This window comes from Watersipora subatra, chromosome 5 (genome assembly GCF_963576615.1).
Source record: "Watersipora subatra chromosome 5, tzWatSuba1.1, whole genome shotgun sequence".
Taxonomy (NCBI): domain Eukaryota; kingdom Metazoa; phylum Bryozoa; class Gymnolaemata; order Cheilostomatida; family Watersiporidae; genus Watersipora; species Watersipora subatra.
Genome location: NC_088712.1, coordinates 2144535 through 2162003, shown reverse-complemented (window position 1 = coordinate 2162003; position 17469 = coordinate 2144535). Strand labels below are relative to the sequence as shown.

Here is a 17469-nt window from a genome sequence, read left to right as displayed (position 1 = left end):
TAAAAAATACTGTGCCACCCTTTGAGTGAACGGCACCTCTGTTTCACTAATGATATACAGGGGAGGCTGTATATCATTGGTTTCACAGCCACATTGACATTCTTTGATTTTCACAAACTTATATGTATGTTACAAAATTAAATGTTTTCTTACAAATGTTCCATTAATATATATATATATGTATAATAATATACATCATAACTAGATGTCATTAGACATCAGAGTGTCGACTTTTGTTAAGACAAGTAAATCTTAACAGTGATTTTTCTTGCCTTTTGTTGGGTGTTTTTATTGAGACTCCATCTTTGGCTAGCTTGTCATTGGCTCATAAAGGAGCTCCTCATACATGTGCTCCTTAAAAATTGTTAGTATAAATGCACATTGTACATATATATTTAGTCAGGAATAAGTTTGTCAGTAGCCTTAGGATCCTATAACCTGTACGATCAATGTTTGTTAACGGTACCAACATTGACTTTTAAGAACAAGACTGTAATCTCAACAATTCAATCTTTGGAAAATTCTTTATCAATCAGAATAGTTATTTGTACATGAAATTGTTTGAAAATCTTTAACCTATTGCATTCCACAAACTGATAACTGTTGATTACAATGATGGGTTAAGGGTTATCTTACCCTGGCAATTATGAGACTATTAAAAGTATGTTAGAAATCAAAGTATTTATTTGGGTTATTAAAGCACACAAACTTAATGATGCTATTAATGTGTGAGTATGAGTTGTCTTCTATTTTATATTAAAAAGGAAAGGATCGTCGTACTCTCTAAGACAATGGTAGATAAAATATCATGAAATTCAACCTAACATAAATATATTAGCAAGCTGGAATAACGATTAAATAATTATCTTTGGAGTTGCCTACTCTGACTTCATATAATACAATATCTGGTTGAAGGTAAAGCATTTCTTTGAAGCACTACTATAAAAGTTATCTTCTCCTTACAGGTAATAAAACAGCACAAAATTTTTTGACAGGATTCTCCACTGTTCTAACACTTCATTCATACCAAACACTCGCTAATTGTCACGGAAACGTACGACTACCTGCTTTGACATGTTATTTAACAAGAAGCCACTTTGTCTCCAAATTATTGTTTTAGAAAATACTTCAAATTGTATTCAGCATTGACCCTTATGAACATTTGACAGTGGCTTGTTTAATCTGTAATACCTAACAGCATTCATAGAGCAAGAGAGATCGTTTAAGCAATTTTCTTGAATAGCTGGCTGACGATGCAGTACATCGTGAAAATAACATAAACGATAACATAAACCCTTTGTTCTCTTTCTCCAAAGACCTTCAAAAATAAAGAAAATATGAATGAACCAGTCAAGCCTCAGAGAAATTCCTCCTTAGAGAGTTTCTATAGATATCGATTGTGGTCATATATTGACTGTTATGTAAGTAGAGACAACTCCAAATGGCGCAGATAGAAGCATGCACATCCAGCAGAGCTGTAAATCAGTCAAAAAAGAGAGCAAGAAAATTGCTAGCAGTCACAGACTTTTTTCTCAGTTTTAGCCTGTTGTCTTTGAGATCGACGCAGGGCAGCATCACCATATTGTATTCCAGAGCCCATCCTTTCTGGATCCAAGTCTCCTATATACATAAGTAGAACACTATCAAGAACAACAGTTATGAGCAAGTTAGACTTATGTGACACACCAACATAAATCTGTTTTCAGACTTCTGTTCTTCTTATGGCAAACACTTCAACTTAATAAGAAAACAGTATTCCTTGCTGTAGCTTTTATCAGCCCTGAGAGATAAGCTTACACAGAATCATACAAGATTTTACTGGTAATGGATCACCAGATGTGTCGACAAAGCAGAGAATAGGATAGCTGCAAATTGTTCATAAACACAAAAGTAATCGATTGGCGCATGTGTTACATCATTGGTCCACCAATCAAATATCATGAGGTGGAGTATCGTCAAAAGTTATCTTTTATTTTAACCTTACCTCCTTGATACAGATAGATGAAAAACATGTAGTACCACTTTTTGTAAAACATTTTGTTTTTTTTTGCTCTGTCGCAGGCGTATAAAATATTTGTTATTAGTTTTACTTTGCAGAGTACACCTCGCTGTTTAAAAAAATAAGCCAATCGTTGTGAATGAACGTCAAACATGTACGCTGCACATCAATTTATTGTAAAATTACAGCAATGATGGTCTATAAAACCAGTGAAATTGATCATAAAAGGAGAAAATTTGTCGGTGCAAACCAATAATACTGCAGTAATGGTACAGCCCACAAATTAAAAAAATTGCATCAAGTTTTTCCTTTTTGTATGTCTAAAGGGTGAATTTGGAAAGATCTTGGAATGGATTAGTCAATTTACATGTATTTTAATGTTCTTATAACATAAATTCCCCATAATGTAAACGCTACTGGAATGGATTATTTACGTTATAAGAGCGCGTACTGTATAAATGAAGCTGTGTGAATGGAGTTGTATGAAATGAATATAAAAAAATGTGTGTAACAAAAATAAAAAAATACAAAATTCACTTTTAGGTTGAACATCATTGAAACCTTTTTCATGTTCACATTGTTTACTGTTTGTACCTACATGTTCCCATGATGACATCTACACAACATGGAAGTGAAACTGTATCGCCTGAATATGAATGCAAATACCACAGGTTATAACTCGAATAGTTACTGTACCACGACGATTGGTTGTAGTGATGTTACAAATCACTCAGTTTGTGACAGTTTCAATCAGAGCCTTGTCCTGTACACCTGGCTTGGTTGTGCACAACAATCTGGTTACATTATTCTGAATATAGTGAAAACTGGGTCTGAGGCTGAGAATGGATCGGTGTAAATCTGTCTATATTTTATGTTTACATTCTCAATAGGGAAGTACACAGCCCTAGCTATCCTCAATTCTTATGAGACATCACTAGAAAGATAACTGAACACAACTGCTAATTGTTTAGGCCAATGAAAAGTTAGAAGGATTTTAGCCAAAGTTGTGATTGGCTGAATTGAAAGCTAAAAATTGTAAAAAAGTAAGCTAAAACTTTTTATTTTTTGCTGAATTTAGTTAAAAAAAGATGCTTTTTAACTAAATTTTTTAACTTTTTAACTAGCTTTTCTGTCATATGCTTTCAGCATATGACAGAGAGATGTAATATTTGAATTGATGGATGCTGTAATTGAGTTTTTGTAAAGGCCTTTTAAATCAAAGCACGACTAGTTACTATTTACTAATTAAATCAGCCTTACCTGACTCAATTTTGGCGAGAATAGACCGAACGCACTTTAAAAAGGTTTCCTCAATGTTCTCTCCAGTCATTGCACTAGTTTCAAGGAAGAGCATGTCTAGAGAAATCAAAGATTTGATCATCATATAATTCTTAGTTTAACAGTAAACAGAGTTGCCTAGCAACAAGCAACAATCCTCAGAATACACAAGCCTTCATGAGAATCATCTAGTACTTAACAATACTTTAGAGGGAATGGGAATGCTTGTTGATGCCACATAACCAAAACTGACAGGTGATGATTGTGGAGATACCATGACAGGTAATGACAAGTGCTATTTTTTCCATCATTCATTGCAGTGATGAAAGTATGCAATATAAAACAACAGTTCAAATGTCAAGGATGTACCAATAAGGTTTAACGGTCTCTCATTATAAATAGGCTGATTCATCTATTTTACAATAAAGTTATCGACACAAATCTATCGTAATTATTCACTTAAACCGTTGAGCCTCAGAAGTACAAATCTGCTCCATACAGCAATATTGGTGTTGTTGTTGCTCTATGGACACCATCTATACTTGTGATTGGCTGTAAACTTTGACTATATTCCACTAAACTACTGAAATTACAGTAAAACCTTTATTTGAATATCATCTATACTTTAACATCACCTATAAAGGATGGTTTGTAGTCCAACAACAGTAGAGGTCATATCACCAGCTTACAGACAGCTCTGCACCCAATTTCCTTTCTTACCATTTTCTTGTGCAAATCTGCTCGCCTACAGGAATGTTAGTTCTCGCTCAGCATTGAGGTATTTCTTGTTTCCCATGAAGATGATGACTATGCTTGGGCTAGCCAAGGTTCTTGCATCTCTCAGCCAGTTAGTAAGGGCGTTATATGACTCCCGACTGCAAAAAGAACAAGACAATACAGAATGAATTTCTTGTATTAACTAACAATAACTTCCCATCTATTAGGTTAACATCTATATGATCATAGCATTAAAATAATATATTATTTTATATTACATTATACTAGGTGAATGCCCGGCGTTTCCAGAGTAACAAAAGTCTTGGCACAGAAAATTTCTTTATTTTTAACATAACAACAGTTACCATTTTAACTGTCAATTTTTATACCATGAGAAAAGTGTTTTTTACAGTTTAAATAAATTAAGAGAAAAATAATACAAGCGAGCAATGCGTAACTCTCAGTAACCAGTATATATAACCAGTATATATAACCAGTATATATAACCAGTATATATAACCAGTATATATAACCAGTATATATAACCAGTATATATAACCAGTATATATAACCAGTATATATAACCAGTATATATAACCAGTATATATAACCAGTATATATAACCAGTATATATAACCAGTATATACAACCAGTATATATAACCAGTACATATTACCAGTATATATAACCAGTATATATAACCAGTATATATAACCAGTACATATAACAGTATATATAACCAGTATATATAACCAGTATATATAACCAATATATATAACCAGTACACAAATCACCAGGAAATCAAATCAAATTGACAGTGCCAACAAATTGCGAGAAGAACACAGGCTATAATATCAACGCAGGTTAAATGCGAGTAATAGATATTAACCGGTAGATATATTTCTCGGTTGCTCGATGCATATTTATCACGAGATCTTTGACAAGTTAGAGGTAAGTTAGCAGATTTATTGCACCCATAAGGTTTAATATCGCTCTACCAGAAAATAGAAGGCAAAATATAGGCAAAACTTGCTTCACCGGAAAAAGGGCTAATTTTTATTTTCCAAACTTCTGACGAGCCTTTTGAAATATACACCACCAGCCTCTATTTAATAACTGCCTCCATTTGACCGCCACTATTCCTCGGTATTCAATTAGAGGTTTTACGGTATATCTGTTATTAAAAAATGGGAGCCTGTCTTTTGAGCAAATTGCAAAAAATGACACCTTTCTTCCTTTGCAGCCTGTTTTACTGAACCAGAGAAAACCTCATCAAACATTGCATCTGTACTTTAAATGCTTCAAATCTTGCACAGAAATTTCTGTTGATTTTAAAGAACTTTAGACTGAAACTTTAGGGTAAAAACTATTGCTTCAACAACAAGAATACTAAGTGTTCATCAGCTATAAACTTCTTAACAACAAGCAATTCCATCAGAACAAACAAAATACCTGCAGGGAGAGTAAAGTGAAAACGAAAATGAGTGTAATGAGAGTTATCCTATCCTAGCTATTACGAATAGACAACTCCATTACTAATAGCGATAGGGACCTTTATGAATTGTATCATGAATACATTAAGTATAAATGTCATAGTTCCACACTTGACTATTCGTTTGGAAATAAATAATATCAAAAGAATTTAGCTCAAATCATTACAAGCAAAAACTTTAACAACGGTCTCACAGTCTAAAACTTCAGAGATGGTAGTGATTTCCTTTTAAATATTACAAAAAATTAAATTTAAGTTTGCGGCTTTTGAGGTAAAAGCTGGTTTAAGCATTAAAAGTACATTAAATATTATATTATAGAATATCTGCAGCTGCCTATGAGCCAGCTTGCATCAGCATATTATAAAAGTTTGAAAAACTCAATTGTTTGCAGAAGTTAAGATAAACAATAAATATTACAACAGCTCTATCACACAGCAAAGAATAGACTTCAATACTCAGCTATGATGACCTTGAAAAATCAGAAGATGTGATCTATTTTTCAACTTGAACAAGGTGCTTTAAAAAATGACGAACTAATGCATGGGCAGGTGAAAATAAATTGTGCCTTAATCAGTTTTGTAAAACATTTAGGCTAAACAGGACCTAACAAATGAAACAAACAATTAACAAATTATAAAATGACCTTGGAATATACGTCACCTTTATATGACTTTGACATGCTGACCAACTTTAACCATAGAAGTAAATTCACGAAGTCGATGATGAATTTTCCAATGTTTTATGGTCATTGGTTAATAGCACTAAATAAAGATGACAACTTACGACAAGTGTCTTCGAGTGAAAAGCTACCTGTGACACCTGTCACTCACCATGAAATGTCATAAGCTAATAGAGCTCCAGCACTTCCTCTGTAGTAGTTCCTCGTGGCCGATCTAAAACATTTAACTAATCAGAATGGCTCTTAAGATTGTTGTAAAACATATCTAATCTGAACTCAGTGAGCATATATAATAAGGAGGTGTAAACCCAGACCAACACCAGCCACACAACGAGCCTTTCTATTAGGCTCATTGTGTGGCTGATATCTAAAACATTTAACTAATCAGAATGGCTCTTAAGATAGTCGTATAGCATAGGCTACTATCTAATCTCAGTGAGGATATATAATAAGGAGGTGTAAACTCATGCCACCACCAGCCACACAACGAGCCTTTCTATTAGGCTCATTGTGTGGCTGACGGTGTTACCCAGTTATCAATGTAACACTATAAGTCTTTTTATTAGGCCGTCGAGTTAACTGACAAAATTAAAGATTAACCTACAAACAACTTCAGTTGGTTTTACTGAAAAATTTAATAAATGTTAAATAAAATTATTAAATACACTTATAAATATCTTCCATTCATTTCTGATTGCTGTTGATGTTTGAGGGTAGCTGACTGCCAGGATGCATCAAGATTAAAATGGACTAGACTTGCTCCCTGTTAAAACGCTTAGAAAAAAATACGTGCTCATAATGACATCATTAGTTGCTATTGGCTGCTGCTTACATGTTGCAGCGCTACGCATTTCAATTCTCTCAGCCTCTATGCAACTATTAGACATCATAATCACACTTTCGCTTGATCTGAGCATTTTAACCGCGTTAAAGTCTTGTTTTGAAACATCCTGGTAATCAGATCACTTCACAAGGCTCACAAGAGAAATACGTGCCAAAATGACTTCACTAGTTGATATCGGCTGATGAGTACATGTTGTAGCAGTGTCAATCAGTAACTAATCAGCAGTGTCTCTAAAATAGTAGTAAAGTATTCTATTCAATCTAAACTCAGTGATGATGCAATAAGGGGGTGTAAAATCAGACTACCACCAGCTATCGAGGTAATACAATGAGTCTTTCTATTAGGTATTTGAGATAACTGACACGGTTAAAAATGAACCTAGAGCAAAGTTTAGTTGGTTTTACCATAAAATATTATAATTACTAATATAATTAATACATATAATTATCAACATTTTCCATTAATTTTTGGTTGTTTTTGATGTTGGAGGTGACCTGACTGCCAGGATTTATCAAGAATAAAATTGACATTACTTGATCGCTGTTAAAATGCTCAGAAGAAAGATGTGTGCTATAATGACATCACTAGTAGCTATAGGCTGTTGTGTATATATTGCAGCAATACACTTCTATATTATGTCAAACTCTTTGTAACTCCCAGCTGTACAAAGAACAAGGGACTAAAAGGAGTTTCCTGTATTAGCTAATAAAAGCAAAGCATCTATTAGGCAAATATCTATTTGACCATAGCACAAAAATAAGATAATATTATTTTATATTATACCGCGATTTGACGGCAAGGATGTTTCAAAATTAAAATGGTAAAATATTGATTTAGTTGCTATCATTGCTATAGTTCATATTTGCTATTGTGTTCAAGTTACATGATTACGAGTCTCTACTCTGTTGGACTCTTTGCAAATATAGCTGAGTGTTTTAATCGTGTTCAAGACTTGTCAATTTTAATTTTAAAGCATCCTGGCATTCAGACGGCTGAAAACATAAAAAAAACAATCACAAACGAATGGAAAATGTTTATAATGTCTGATACAACCAACTAAAGTTTTGTGTTTGTTCATCATTGACCTTGTCGGTCATATTAAATACCTAATAGAAAGACTCATAGCGTTACCTTGATAGCTGGTGGTCTGTGTTTACTACTCTTGTTTACATATTATCACGAGTTTTGATTGGATAGAGTTCTTTACAACTATCCTAAGAGCCATTACTGATTGGCTAAATGTTTTCGATCAGTCACAAGGAGCTACTACAGAGGAGCTTCTTAAGCTATACTAATTTATGACATTTCATGGTGAGTGGCAGGTGTCACAGGTAGCTGTTAACTTCAAGACACTCATAACTTGTCTTGTTTACATATTGCTATTAACCAACAAGCATAAGTCGGTGGAAAATTCATCATCGACTCCATAGATTTATTTGCATGGTTGAAGGTGGTCGGTACTTCAAGGTCATATGAATGTAAAATGTATCTTAAAGAGATGTTATAGTTTTGTTAATTGCACACTTTAAAAGGTTTCCTCAATGTTCTCTCCAGTCATTGCGCTAGTTTCATGGAAGAGCATGTCTACAGAAATCAAAGAGTTTTTCATCATAGACGTATAACCTTTAATTTATCAGAGTTGCCTAGCAACAAGGAATAATCCTTAGTATACATGTCTTCATGAGAATCACCTAGTATCTAACGATGCTATCAATACCTTAGAGGGAGTGAAAATGCTTATTGAAGCACCATAGAACACATTCTGACAGGTAATGATGATAATATGCAATGACAGGCAATAAAAAGGTGGAATTTTTTCCATCATTCATTGCAGTGATGAAAGTATGCGATATGACACAACAGTTCAAAGGTCAAAGGTGAATAAATAAGGTTTAACCCTCTTTCATTCTGAACAAGGTGATTAATCGCTTTTACAACAAAAGTTACCAGCACAAATTTATCATAAGTATTCACTTAAAGCGTTGAGCCTCAGAATTAAAAGTCTGCTTTTTACAACAATTATATTGCGTTGTTATTGCTCTGGGGGCACTATCTAGACTTGTGACCGGCTGTAAACTTTGACTATATTCCACTAAATCTACTGAAATTACCGTAAAACTCTATATGAATACCAGTTTTACATTAGCATCACCTATAAAGGATGGTTTGTAGTACAACACCAGTAGAGGTCACATCACCAGCTGACAGACAGCTCTGTAACCAACTTCCTTTCTTACCATTTTCTTGTGTAAATCTGCTCGCCTCCAGGAATGCTACTTCTCTCTCAGCATCCAGGTATTTTTTTGTTTCCCACAAGGATGATGACTATGATTGGGCTAGCCAAGGTTCTTGCATCTGTCAGCCAGTTAGTAAGGACCTTGCTAGAAAGATAACTGAACACGACAGCTAATTGTTTAGGCTAATGAAAAGTTACCATACTTTTCGGACTATTAGCCGCTACATTTTTCTGATGATTTTTGCCATGCGGCTTATAGAAGAGTGCGGCTATTCTGTGGCTTTTTCTTTCACCGCTAGGGCACATTAACCAGAATCTCCGGTTAGTGCGCCTCTAGCGGTGAAAGAAAAATCGAAAAATGCCTAACGGTACTGTTCCGTTTGATACTAGGTTAAAAAGCGTCGGTTAATACGAAACTGTGCCATTAGGCACTGTTCTGTTTTAAACCAGAAAGTTGCTGTCATGTGAAAAAGCACCGTCCTGAGTTCTGCGGCCTATACAAAGGTGCGACTTATGTGTTGTCTTATTATCGTTTTTTGGAAAAATAAAGCAGATGCGGCTTATATAGTGGTGCGGTTTATAGTCCGAAAAGTACGGTAGAAGGATTTTATTTAAAGTTGGCTGATTGGCCCAATTTACAGGTCAAAATTAGGAAAAAATTTAAATTTACCTTCTTTACCTTTTTAAATTTACCTGATTTTAGTTAAAACAATATGCTTTTTCAGCAAATGACAGAGAAATGAAACATTTGAATTGATGGCTGCTGACACACAGTTTTCCAGCCTTTTAAATCAAAACGCAACTAGTTGATATTTGCTGGTTAAACCAGCCTTGCCCTACTTAATTTTGGCGAAAAAGGACCGAGCACAATTTAAAAAGGTTTCTTCAATGTTCTCTCCAGTCATTGCACTATAGTTTCAAGGAAGAGCATGTCTACACAAATCAAACAGTTTTTCATCATATAACTCTTATTTTAACAGTAAAGGGGTCGTCACATGATGGCCGAAATGAAATGAAAGACACAAAACAATGTCGGTGTCTGTTGTACACTGTTCAGCCAAAGAAGTTTCTAGCAGAAACGAACTATTTCGGTCCTGCTCGCAATTTCATGGTCGAATTTCTGCTTTTATTGGTTAAAATTTCACCTAGTACGCTGCACATTTTTTCCTTACATGTGCGAGTTAAATTAAAAAGTGTCAACCCTCAATGTGATACTGACTCCATTCTTAGTCATGTTCATATGATGCACCAAATATTCTCTCTCTGTCTGATGCCTATCTCTTTGTTTGAGAAAAATGTAGGTGTAAACTAGCAGACAAGTAAATGCAAGAATAATATCTATATCTTCTTCAATGACATCCGTTTTGTGAATTTCAGACATAGACAGGAAGTGAAGTAATTTTGGCTGCCACGTGACATGTGAGCTCAGCGAACCAAACCAAAACAACTTCTGAGCCAAACCAAACCTAAGTCGGTTCGGCCATCGTGTGACCAACCCTTAAACTTGTTTGAATGCATCAACTTGTTGATGCCACATAGCGAACACTCTGACAGGTAATGCTAGTGATATGCAATGACAGGTATTGACAGATGGTATTGTTTTTATCATTCATAGCAGTGATGAAAGTATGCAATATAAAACAACAGTTCAAATATGTATTAATAAGGTTTAACGGTCTCTCGTTAAAAATAGGCTGTTAATCTCTTTTATAATAAAGATTATCGACACAAATCTGTCGTAAGTATTCACCTAAACCATTGAGCCTCAGAAATAAAAAGCTGCCAAATAATGCAATATTGATGTTGTTATTGGTCTGGGGGCACCATCTAGACTTGTTATTAGCTGTACACTTTAAATGACTATATTCCACTAAAACTACTTAAATTAACGTAAACCCACTACTTCAATGCCACCTTTACTTTAACACGACCTATAAATGAAGGATTGTAGTCCAACAACAGTAAAGGTCATATCACCAGCTGACAGACAGCCCCGCACCCAACTTTCTTTCTTACCATTTTCTTGTGCAAATCTGCTCGCCTCCAGGAATGTTACTTCTCTCCCAGCATCCAGGTCTTTCTTGTTTGCCACAAGGATGATGACTATGCTTGGGCTAGCCAAGGTTCTTGCGTCTCTCAGCCAGTTAGTAAGGGCCAGTAGACCTAGGTGTGAGGGTCTGGTGTGTTGAACAGCACCAACTTACTAGATAATCATGGATGTACAAGCTCTTAGTGCAATAGTCGGGTGCGGTGTAGTTAAACTACCGACCATTTTCAAATCGATAAAAAGATGAGCTTGTAGATTATATCAAATTTTATTGTAACATATTCTCGACAGCTAGCTTACTACCTTATGCACGCAAATAATTCTCAAGTACAGCCTTATATACAGATTACAAAACGATAAGAGTCCCAGAACCTAATTTGCTATAATAAAAATTAATTAAATAGAACGCCATTATGTTTACACAGGAAGCAAGATACACAGACACTGAACGAATAAAAAGGTTGTTCATGGAAAACCAGAATCAACATGTCAAGATAACAGATTCAATTGTAAGAACATGGAGAAGAAATCTTGCTGACATCCTTCGATAATTCCATTAAAACTGGACAACGTTTTTTTTCTTATTCCGCAGACAAAAATATCTTTATTACATAATTAGGTGGCGACAGTCTAACCAAATGTCTCCAATGCATCTATTGTGTGGTGACTCCAAACCGGATCTCTGAACTAATAAGTCTTTTAAAGAAACGGTATTAGTGTCGTAAGATAGATAAAATAAAAGGCTATGAGATTCTACTCGAGCTCTATCTTAACCTTCCTGATTAAGAGGTTCAGGTGAGATCGTGTGATTGCTGATATCTCTTGTGATGCTTGAAGTGATATTAACTCTGTAGAGAAACGAGATGTTTGGCAGTGGTCAATTTGATCTTTGGTCATTTTGGATGAAGCAATATTTCGTCATGATTTGACCAGTTGTGTATCGATAATTGGTGCCTTTGTGTCTTGCTTCGCACAACGTCTAAACTGGCGCGCAGTTTCATTTATTCTACCGAGTAGCAGCTTGTTTCCGGTACTTGTTGAATAGCATTTGGGTTGATAATCAAGAGGCTTCATAATCTGAAATCAAAATAATAATGACTAGTAAGCTAATATAACTAGTCAAGAGATAATACATAAAATAAAAGACAAAAGTATCAAAAGAAAATTAAAAAAACAGAGACCCTTACTACTTATTACTGATCAGGTCTCAAACGAATTACAAAAAAACTACAAAAGTACAAACCTAAACTAGTTCCTTTTTTGTTTAACAGCCATTTGCCTTTCACCATAACGATTGGAAAAACCCTGCGTCTGATACAAGCCCAATTTACTGTTGTACAAGTACGGCAAAGGTTGTTGGGATCACTAAATGATGGTTACACTCATGTAAAAAAGAGGCTAGCATTCTTTTTTTTTTCTTTTTTAGAATAATATAAATAAATGATAACTTAACTAATAGGATGTTTGATTGCAAGGCATAATGATCAGTGAATTTTTTGTATGGTGTAAGCAGTGGAAATTCTTGGTAGTGTTCGTCGCCATGGGGATGTTAAAACAGGTAGTTTAGTACATATATGACAACTTCTGATGAACTAAAAGAGAAGTTAGCATGCAGAGACTTGGCCGTCTTTACATCTGAATGCCCATTAGTAACTTACAACCAGATAAATAAGTTAAATTAAATTAAATTTTGTACCATGTGTTTTGGTTTTGTGACAAAAATTAAAACTAAAAGATGAATTACTTATATGTATTTTAAGATATTCCCAAAAATTTTTTTAAGCAGAAGTAATTCATAGCTTAACCTGTCTCACTATATCCGCAACATCCACAATGGTCCGAGTCTTAGCCTTCCATTTGTGTTTACCTATAAAATTCAAGATTGACTGCTTCAATAGAAATTTAGTTACTATGATTAATTTTAATCATCGAACACTTTTTTTAGAAAATTATAAAATGGTTGACATCGGGAATAGCTTTCTCCCGTCATCTTTGCCAATTCGCGCTCTGACTAGATTCAAGTCATTTACCGACGCGGAAGTCCAAATTGGTAAGTAGTTGCGCTTCCTTTCACTAAAAATATTACGTATAGGTAACGAAAAAGAACACAACTTCAATTTAGACCGTTTTCATAACATGTAAACCCTAACCTGACTCGCTAACAAAAAATAAAATTAGAGAGACAAGTTGTGGCTAAGAACATAGTTATATTTAAATATTCATTTCCAACTTTAAACGGTCATTTAGTGCTCCTCCAGCCATCATATGCTTTACGTAACTAGGCCATCAAGTTTTTAACTACTATTTGTTTCAAAATACTTTGATTATTCAGACATGACCGTTGATGATCTCATCCCTCCATATTATGTAAATTTATCTAGAAATTCAATCTGATCAATAATACTACAGCTACAACAGATGACCTTTCACTCAACATAAAAAAACTCATTCCTATTGGACATGGCTTGCTTCACTGATTTTTTTATTTCTAATTTCACCATAATTCATGTCTTAATATAAATTTTATTATTGGTGGCCCACTGAACATCTAAAAATTAATCGTACGCTTTCACCATTTATTAACACAATAATACCTTTGGACTAAATAAATGTGTTATCATCTGATTGAAATTCAACTTTTTTTGTTTATTGTTATTTTATTCTAGTATCAGTTACTTATGGACAATTACTCACATATCTACTTAATTAACAAACAAATGCTAACATAGTTTATGAGTAGGCCATTTTTATAATATTAGCCTATTCAACAGTTGAGCTGTTATAAGTTTTAACAGTATGTTTTTCAACACTAATATTTTAATTACCATTGCATTCTCATCATATTACTTTGTGTTCTAATCACAACCAAATATAAAGGCAAGTTTTATTTTAACGTTCCAATCAAATACATGACCGGATATGCAATGGCATAAGATATCAGGCCCTAGAGTGAGCTGCTAGTAGACCCAGGCTATTTGAATATAAGGACGCGGGCAGGGTAGGGAGCAGGCTAAATTGGTTTCGGAGTAAGCCTGACTGCTGGGTACTTATCATAGACTGGCCTGTCTGTTTGGGCATGTCAGACATGCCTCGGATAAGGTCTACTAGGAGTTTGGGTTATGTGTACGTGTTAGTGGGTAAAGCTGACTCACCTGACGGAGTCAGGCATTTACCATATCAACTTTTGTGCTCAAGTTGAGGTTCCAGGCATAGACATAAATTTCAGGGAATTTTGGAAAAGGACGTTTTTGAGTAGTTCCGGATCGGATAAATAGTGAGGCAGTTCGGAGCATGATAGCTGCCATGTCAACGGATAGACAAGCTGTCTTGTCAGAAGTTACAGCCGTAGCTCGTAACAGTGAAAAGAAGTTCGAGCTGTTCGAAAGTTGTAGCGGTGAGAAAGCAACATTTTAAGAAGCGTACAAAGGTACTCCTGCAAGGGCAGAGACAAGTACTAGACATGAAGAGTGATATCATTGCAAGCGCGATAGTCACCTTAGCAACAGCAGTCAATGCGCAGCTGTAGATTGCCAGTGCAAAGTATGCCACAAAAAGGACACAATACAGGAGCCAAGTTTTGTAATGCGGAGGCAGAAAAGTCTATTGCAGCAGCTGTAAACGGCGCAGAGTCGGGTGACGATACACCGTTGCTTGTTCACCGTTCAGCGCGTGAGGAGCAAGATGCCAAGTCAGCATACTAGATGAGATTGTTCCATTCATATTTGATACTTGTGTATGTAGCATCATTATAGGTGTTGACCAGTATAACAAGCTGAAGTCGAAACTCACCATTACACTAAAAAATGTTTCAGATGATGAGAAACTGCTCAGCTATGGTAGTAAAAGCAAATTAGATTTGCTTGGTTCATTTATTGCGAAAATACAATGTGAAGATAACAATGTTCATGCTGTTTTCTATGTATACAATGGCGAGGCTACGTGTTTTTGTCACATGAAACTGCTGTGAAGCTATCATTAGTTTCTTACAGCGATAATGTGGTGTGAAATGTTTTGCCTGAAAACTAATAAAATCGTCAAAAGTTTTCCTTGGATTCTGAAAACTGGATTCTATGTTAGATGATTATGTCATAGAGTGGGTTGTAGGTGTCGCATCACGGTGGACCAGTCCCCTGGTGTGTATTCCCATTGCGGTGGTGATATTAGGGTATTGGTTGACATGCACCAGGTTAACAGGGTAATAACGTGTGAGCGCCACCTCATTCCCACAACCAGAAAAATGCTAGCAAACGAGAGAGGGAAAGTTTTTTTCTAACCTTGCCATGAATCAGGGTTTCAACCAGGTAGAGTTAGATGAAGAGTCGCGTGATATTACCACTTTCTCTACTCTCTTTGTCCTGGATCCCTACAAGCGGCCGACTATGGGTGCCAATGCTACCCCTGATTGCTTTCAATATAATGTTCAGCAAGCTCTTTCTGGTATTAGAAATGTACAAAATATGACGGACTATAACTTCCTGCAAGCTAGTACGATAGAGGAACATGCATACAGATCAAAGACTTTATTTGAGGGACTCAAAGATGTTGGTGTAATAATGAATGCTTACAAGTGTCAGTTTCGAAGCAAGCCCGTAAAGTTCCCGTTTTTTTTTGTCTCAGACAACGGTATCTCAACAGATCCTCAGAAAGTAGAGGCAATTGTAAACTTTCAAGCGCCTTCAGACCTTTGCAACTTCACACTTGACTAAAATACGTCTACAGCCAATATTGTAAGGCAAGTTCAAATGGGGAATTTTTGAAAGCCACCACCTCTAGTTTTAAATGACTGTGGAAGTTGCTGTTCCCTGGAGTACGTTGCTGTTAACGCATGTCAGATCTGTGCGGACAGAACACTGAAGAAAATGTAAGAGTGAAGTAGCCATAATCAGCAACATATCTTGCCCTTTGATTTTAACTCCGTATGGATCATTGCTATATGCAACATTAGCGATGAAAAGACTTTCAGTCAACTATTTAGATTTAGTATTGCATTTCATTGCAATGCCAAAAAATTATGAAAGGTGTTTTTATATTACATGTTACCATAATCTTGTTAATGGTTTAGAATCAGCAATAAATTACGACATAGAACCAATGTGTTTGTGGCATTACAGCTAAGTTTAATAGTGGTTGCTAAGGTGATTCTAACGTGACTCGAAACTTTAAACCGCTGATTTCACACTTAACATTATTCATCTTAGTTTCGAGTTGTCATTTGCGAAAGAATATTTTTAGCACTGATCTCACAACTTGTACCATACCAATGGGAATAAGCTTCACAGCTCATAAAAAAACTTCAGGTGCTGAACCTGAACAAAACTTCAGATGCTGATTGCTCAGCACCTGAACATTTGCATCAAACGGGCAAGTACATAAGTTATACAGCAGCAAAGATTCATGCGCAGGCCTTTCACAACACTCTACTTAAACAGAACTAAAACGAACAACGTGAATGAAAAGACCAATTGGAGAGACAATAATGGAAAATGTGACTTGTAGAGTGGTATAACCAACAGACAGACTGAAGTGAGTAATTTTCTGGGTCGTGTATGTGTTGTTTTGTCTAACACAAAAATATTCAATGTAAAAATACCGGTGTGAAGTTATAAAATAATCAACAGAAGTGACAAAATTTGAATTGCTGTGAACAATTTGGAGAGTGAGGAAGACTACTATTTATCAGACATATACCTTATTGTGTCAATTTACAGGAGCTTTTGTGAACTCCACGTGGTACCACGGATATTACGAAGCACACGGATCATACTAAAGACCTTATCTAAAAGTATTGTAAATATTGGTATTTTTAAAGGGGATTTATATTGCAAGGAGTGGAGTTTGCTTGTTAAGTTTTAAACATTTTGTTAAACTAAATCTCTGGTTAATAGATATATTTACCAAGGACTGAATATTACTTGTAAAACTTATTTAGCCATTTAGAGGATAAACATTTGACTGTCGCTATCGTATAATTTATATATACATTATTAAATTGGCTCAAATTACGTGCTATTACTTATAATACAGCAGCAGGATATGGATTAAGAGTACAGCCACTAAGGTTAAAACAACCCAACGAAAGAGACAGTTGTGACAAATTTTTGATGAAATTTGAGCTAGAAGTCGTTGGTTCAGAAATAAATCTACTTTTGAGAAAGAAGATAGTGATGAAAGCACAT

At 35.2% G+C, this 17469-nt stretch overlaps 1 protein-coding gene across 1 annotated transcript; it reads right to left on the bottom strand.

The window, feature by feature from the left end:
- Positions 1-1102: 1102 nt before the first annotated feature.
- Positions 1103-14462, bottom strand: LOC137396760 (ras-related protein Rab-4B-like). Its single transcript, XM_068083070.1, has 4 exons — positions 14446-14462; positions 11263-11423; positions 3260-3355; positions 1103-1620 (listed from the first exon to the last, which is right to left on the bottom strand). The coding sequence occupies exons 1-4, from the start codon at positions 14460-14462 to the stop codon at positions 1511-1513; spliced, it is 384 nt and encodes a 127-aa protein (XP_067939171.1). The 3' UTR covers positions 1103-1510.
- Positions 14463-17469: the final 3007 nt, after the last annotated feature.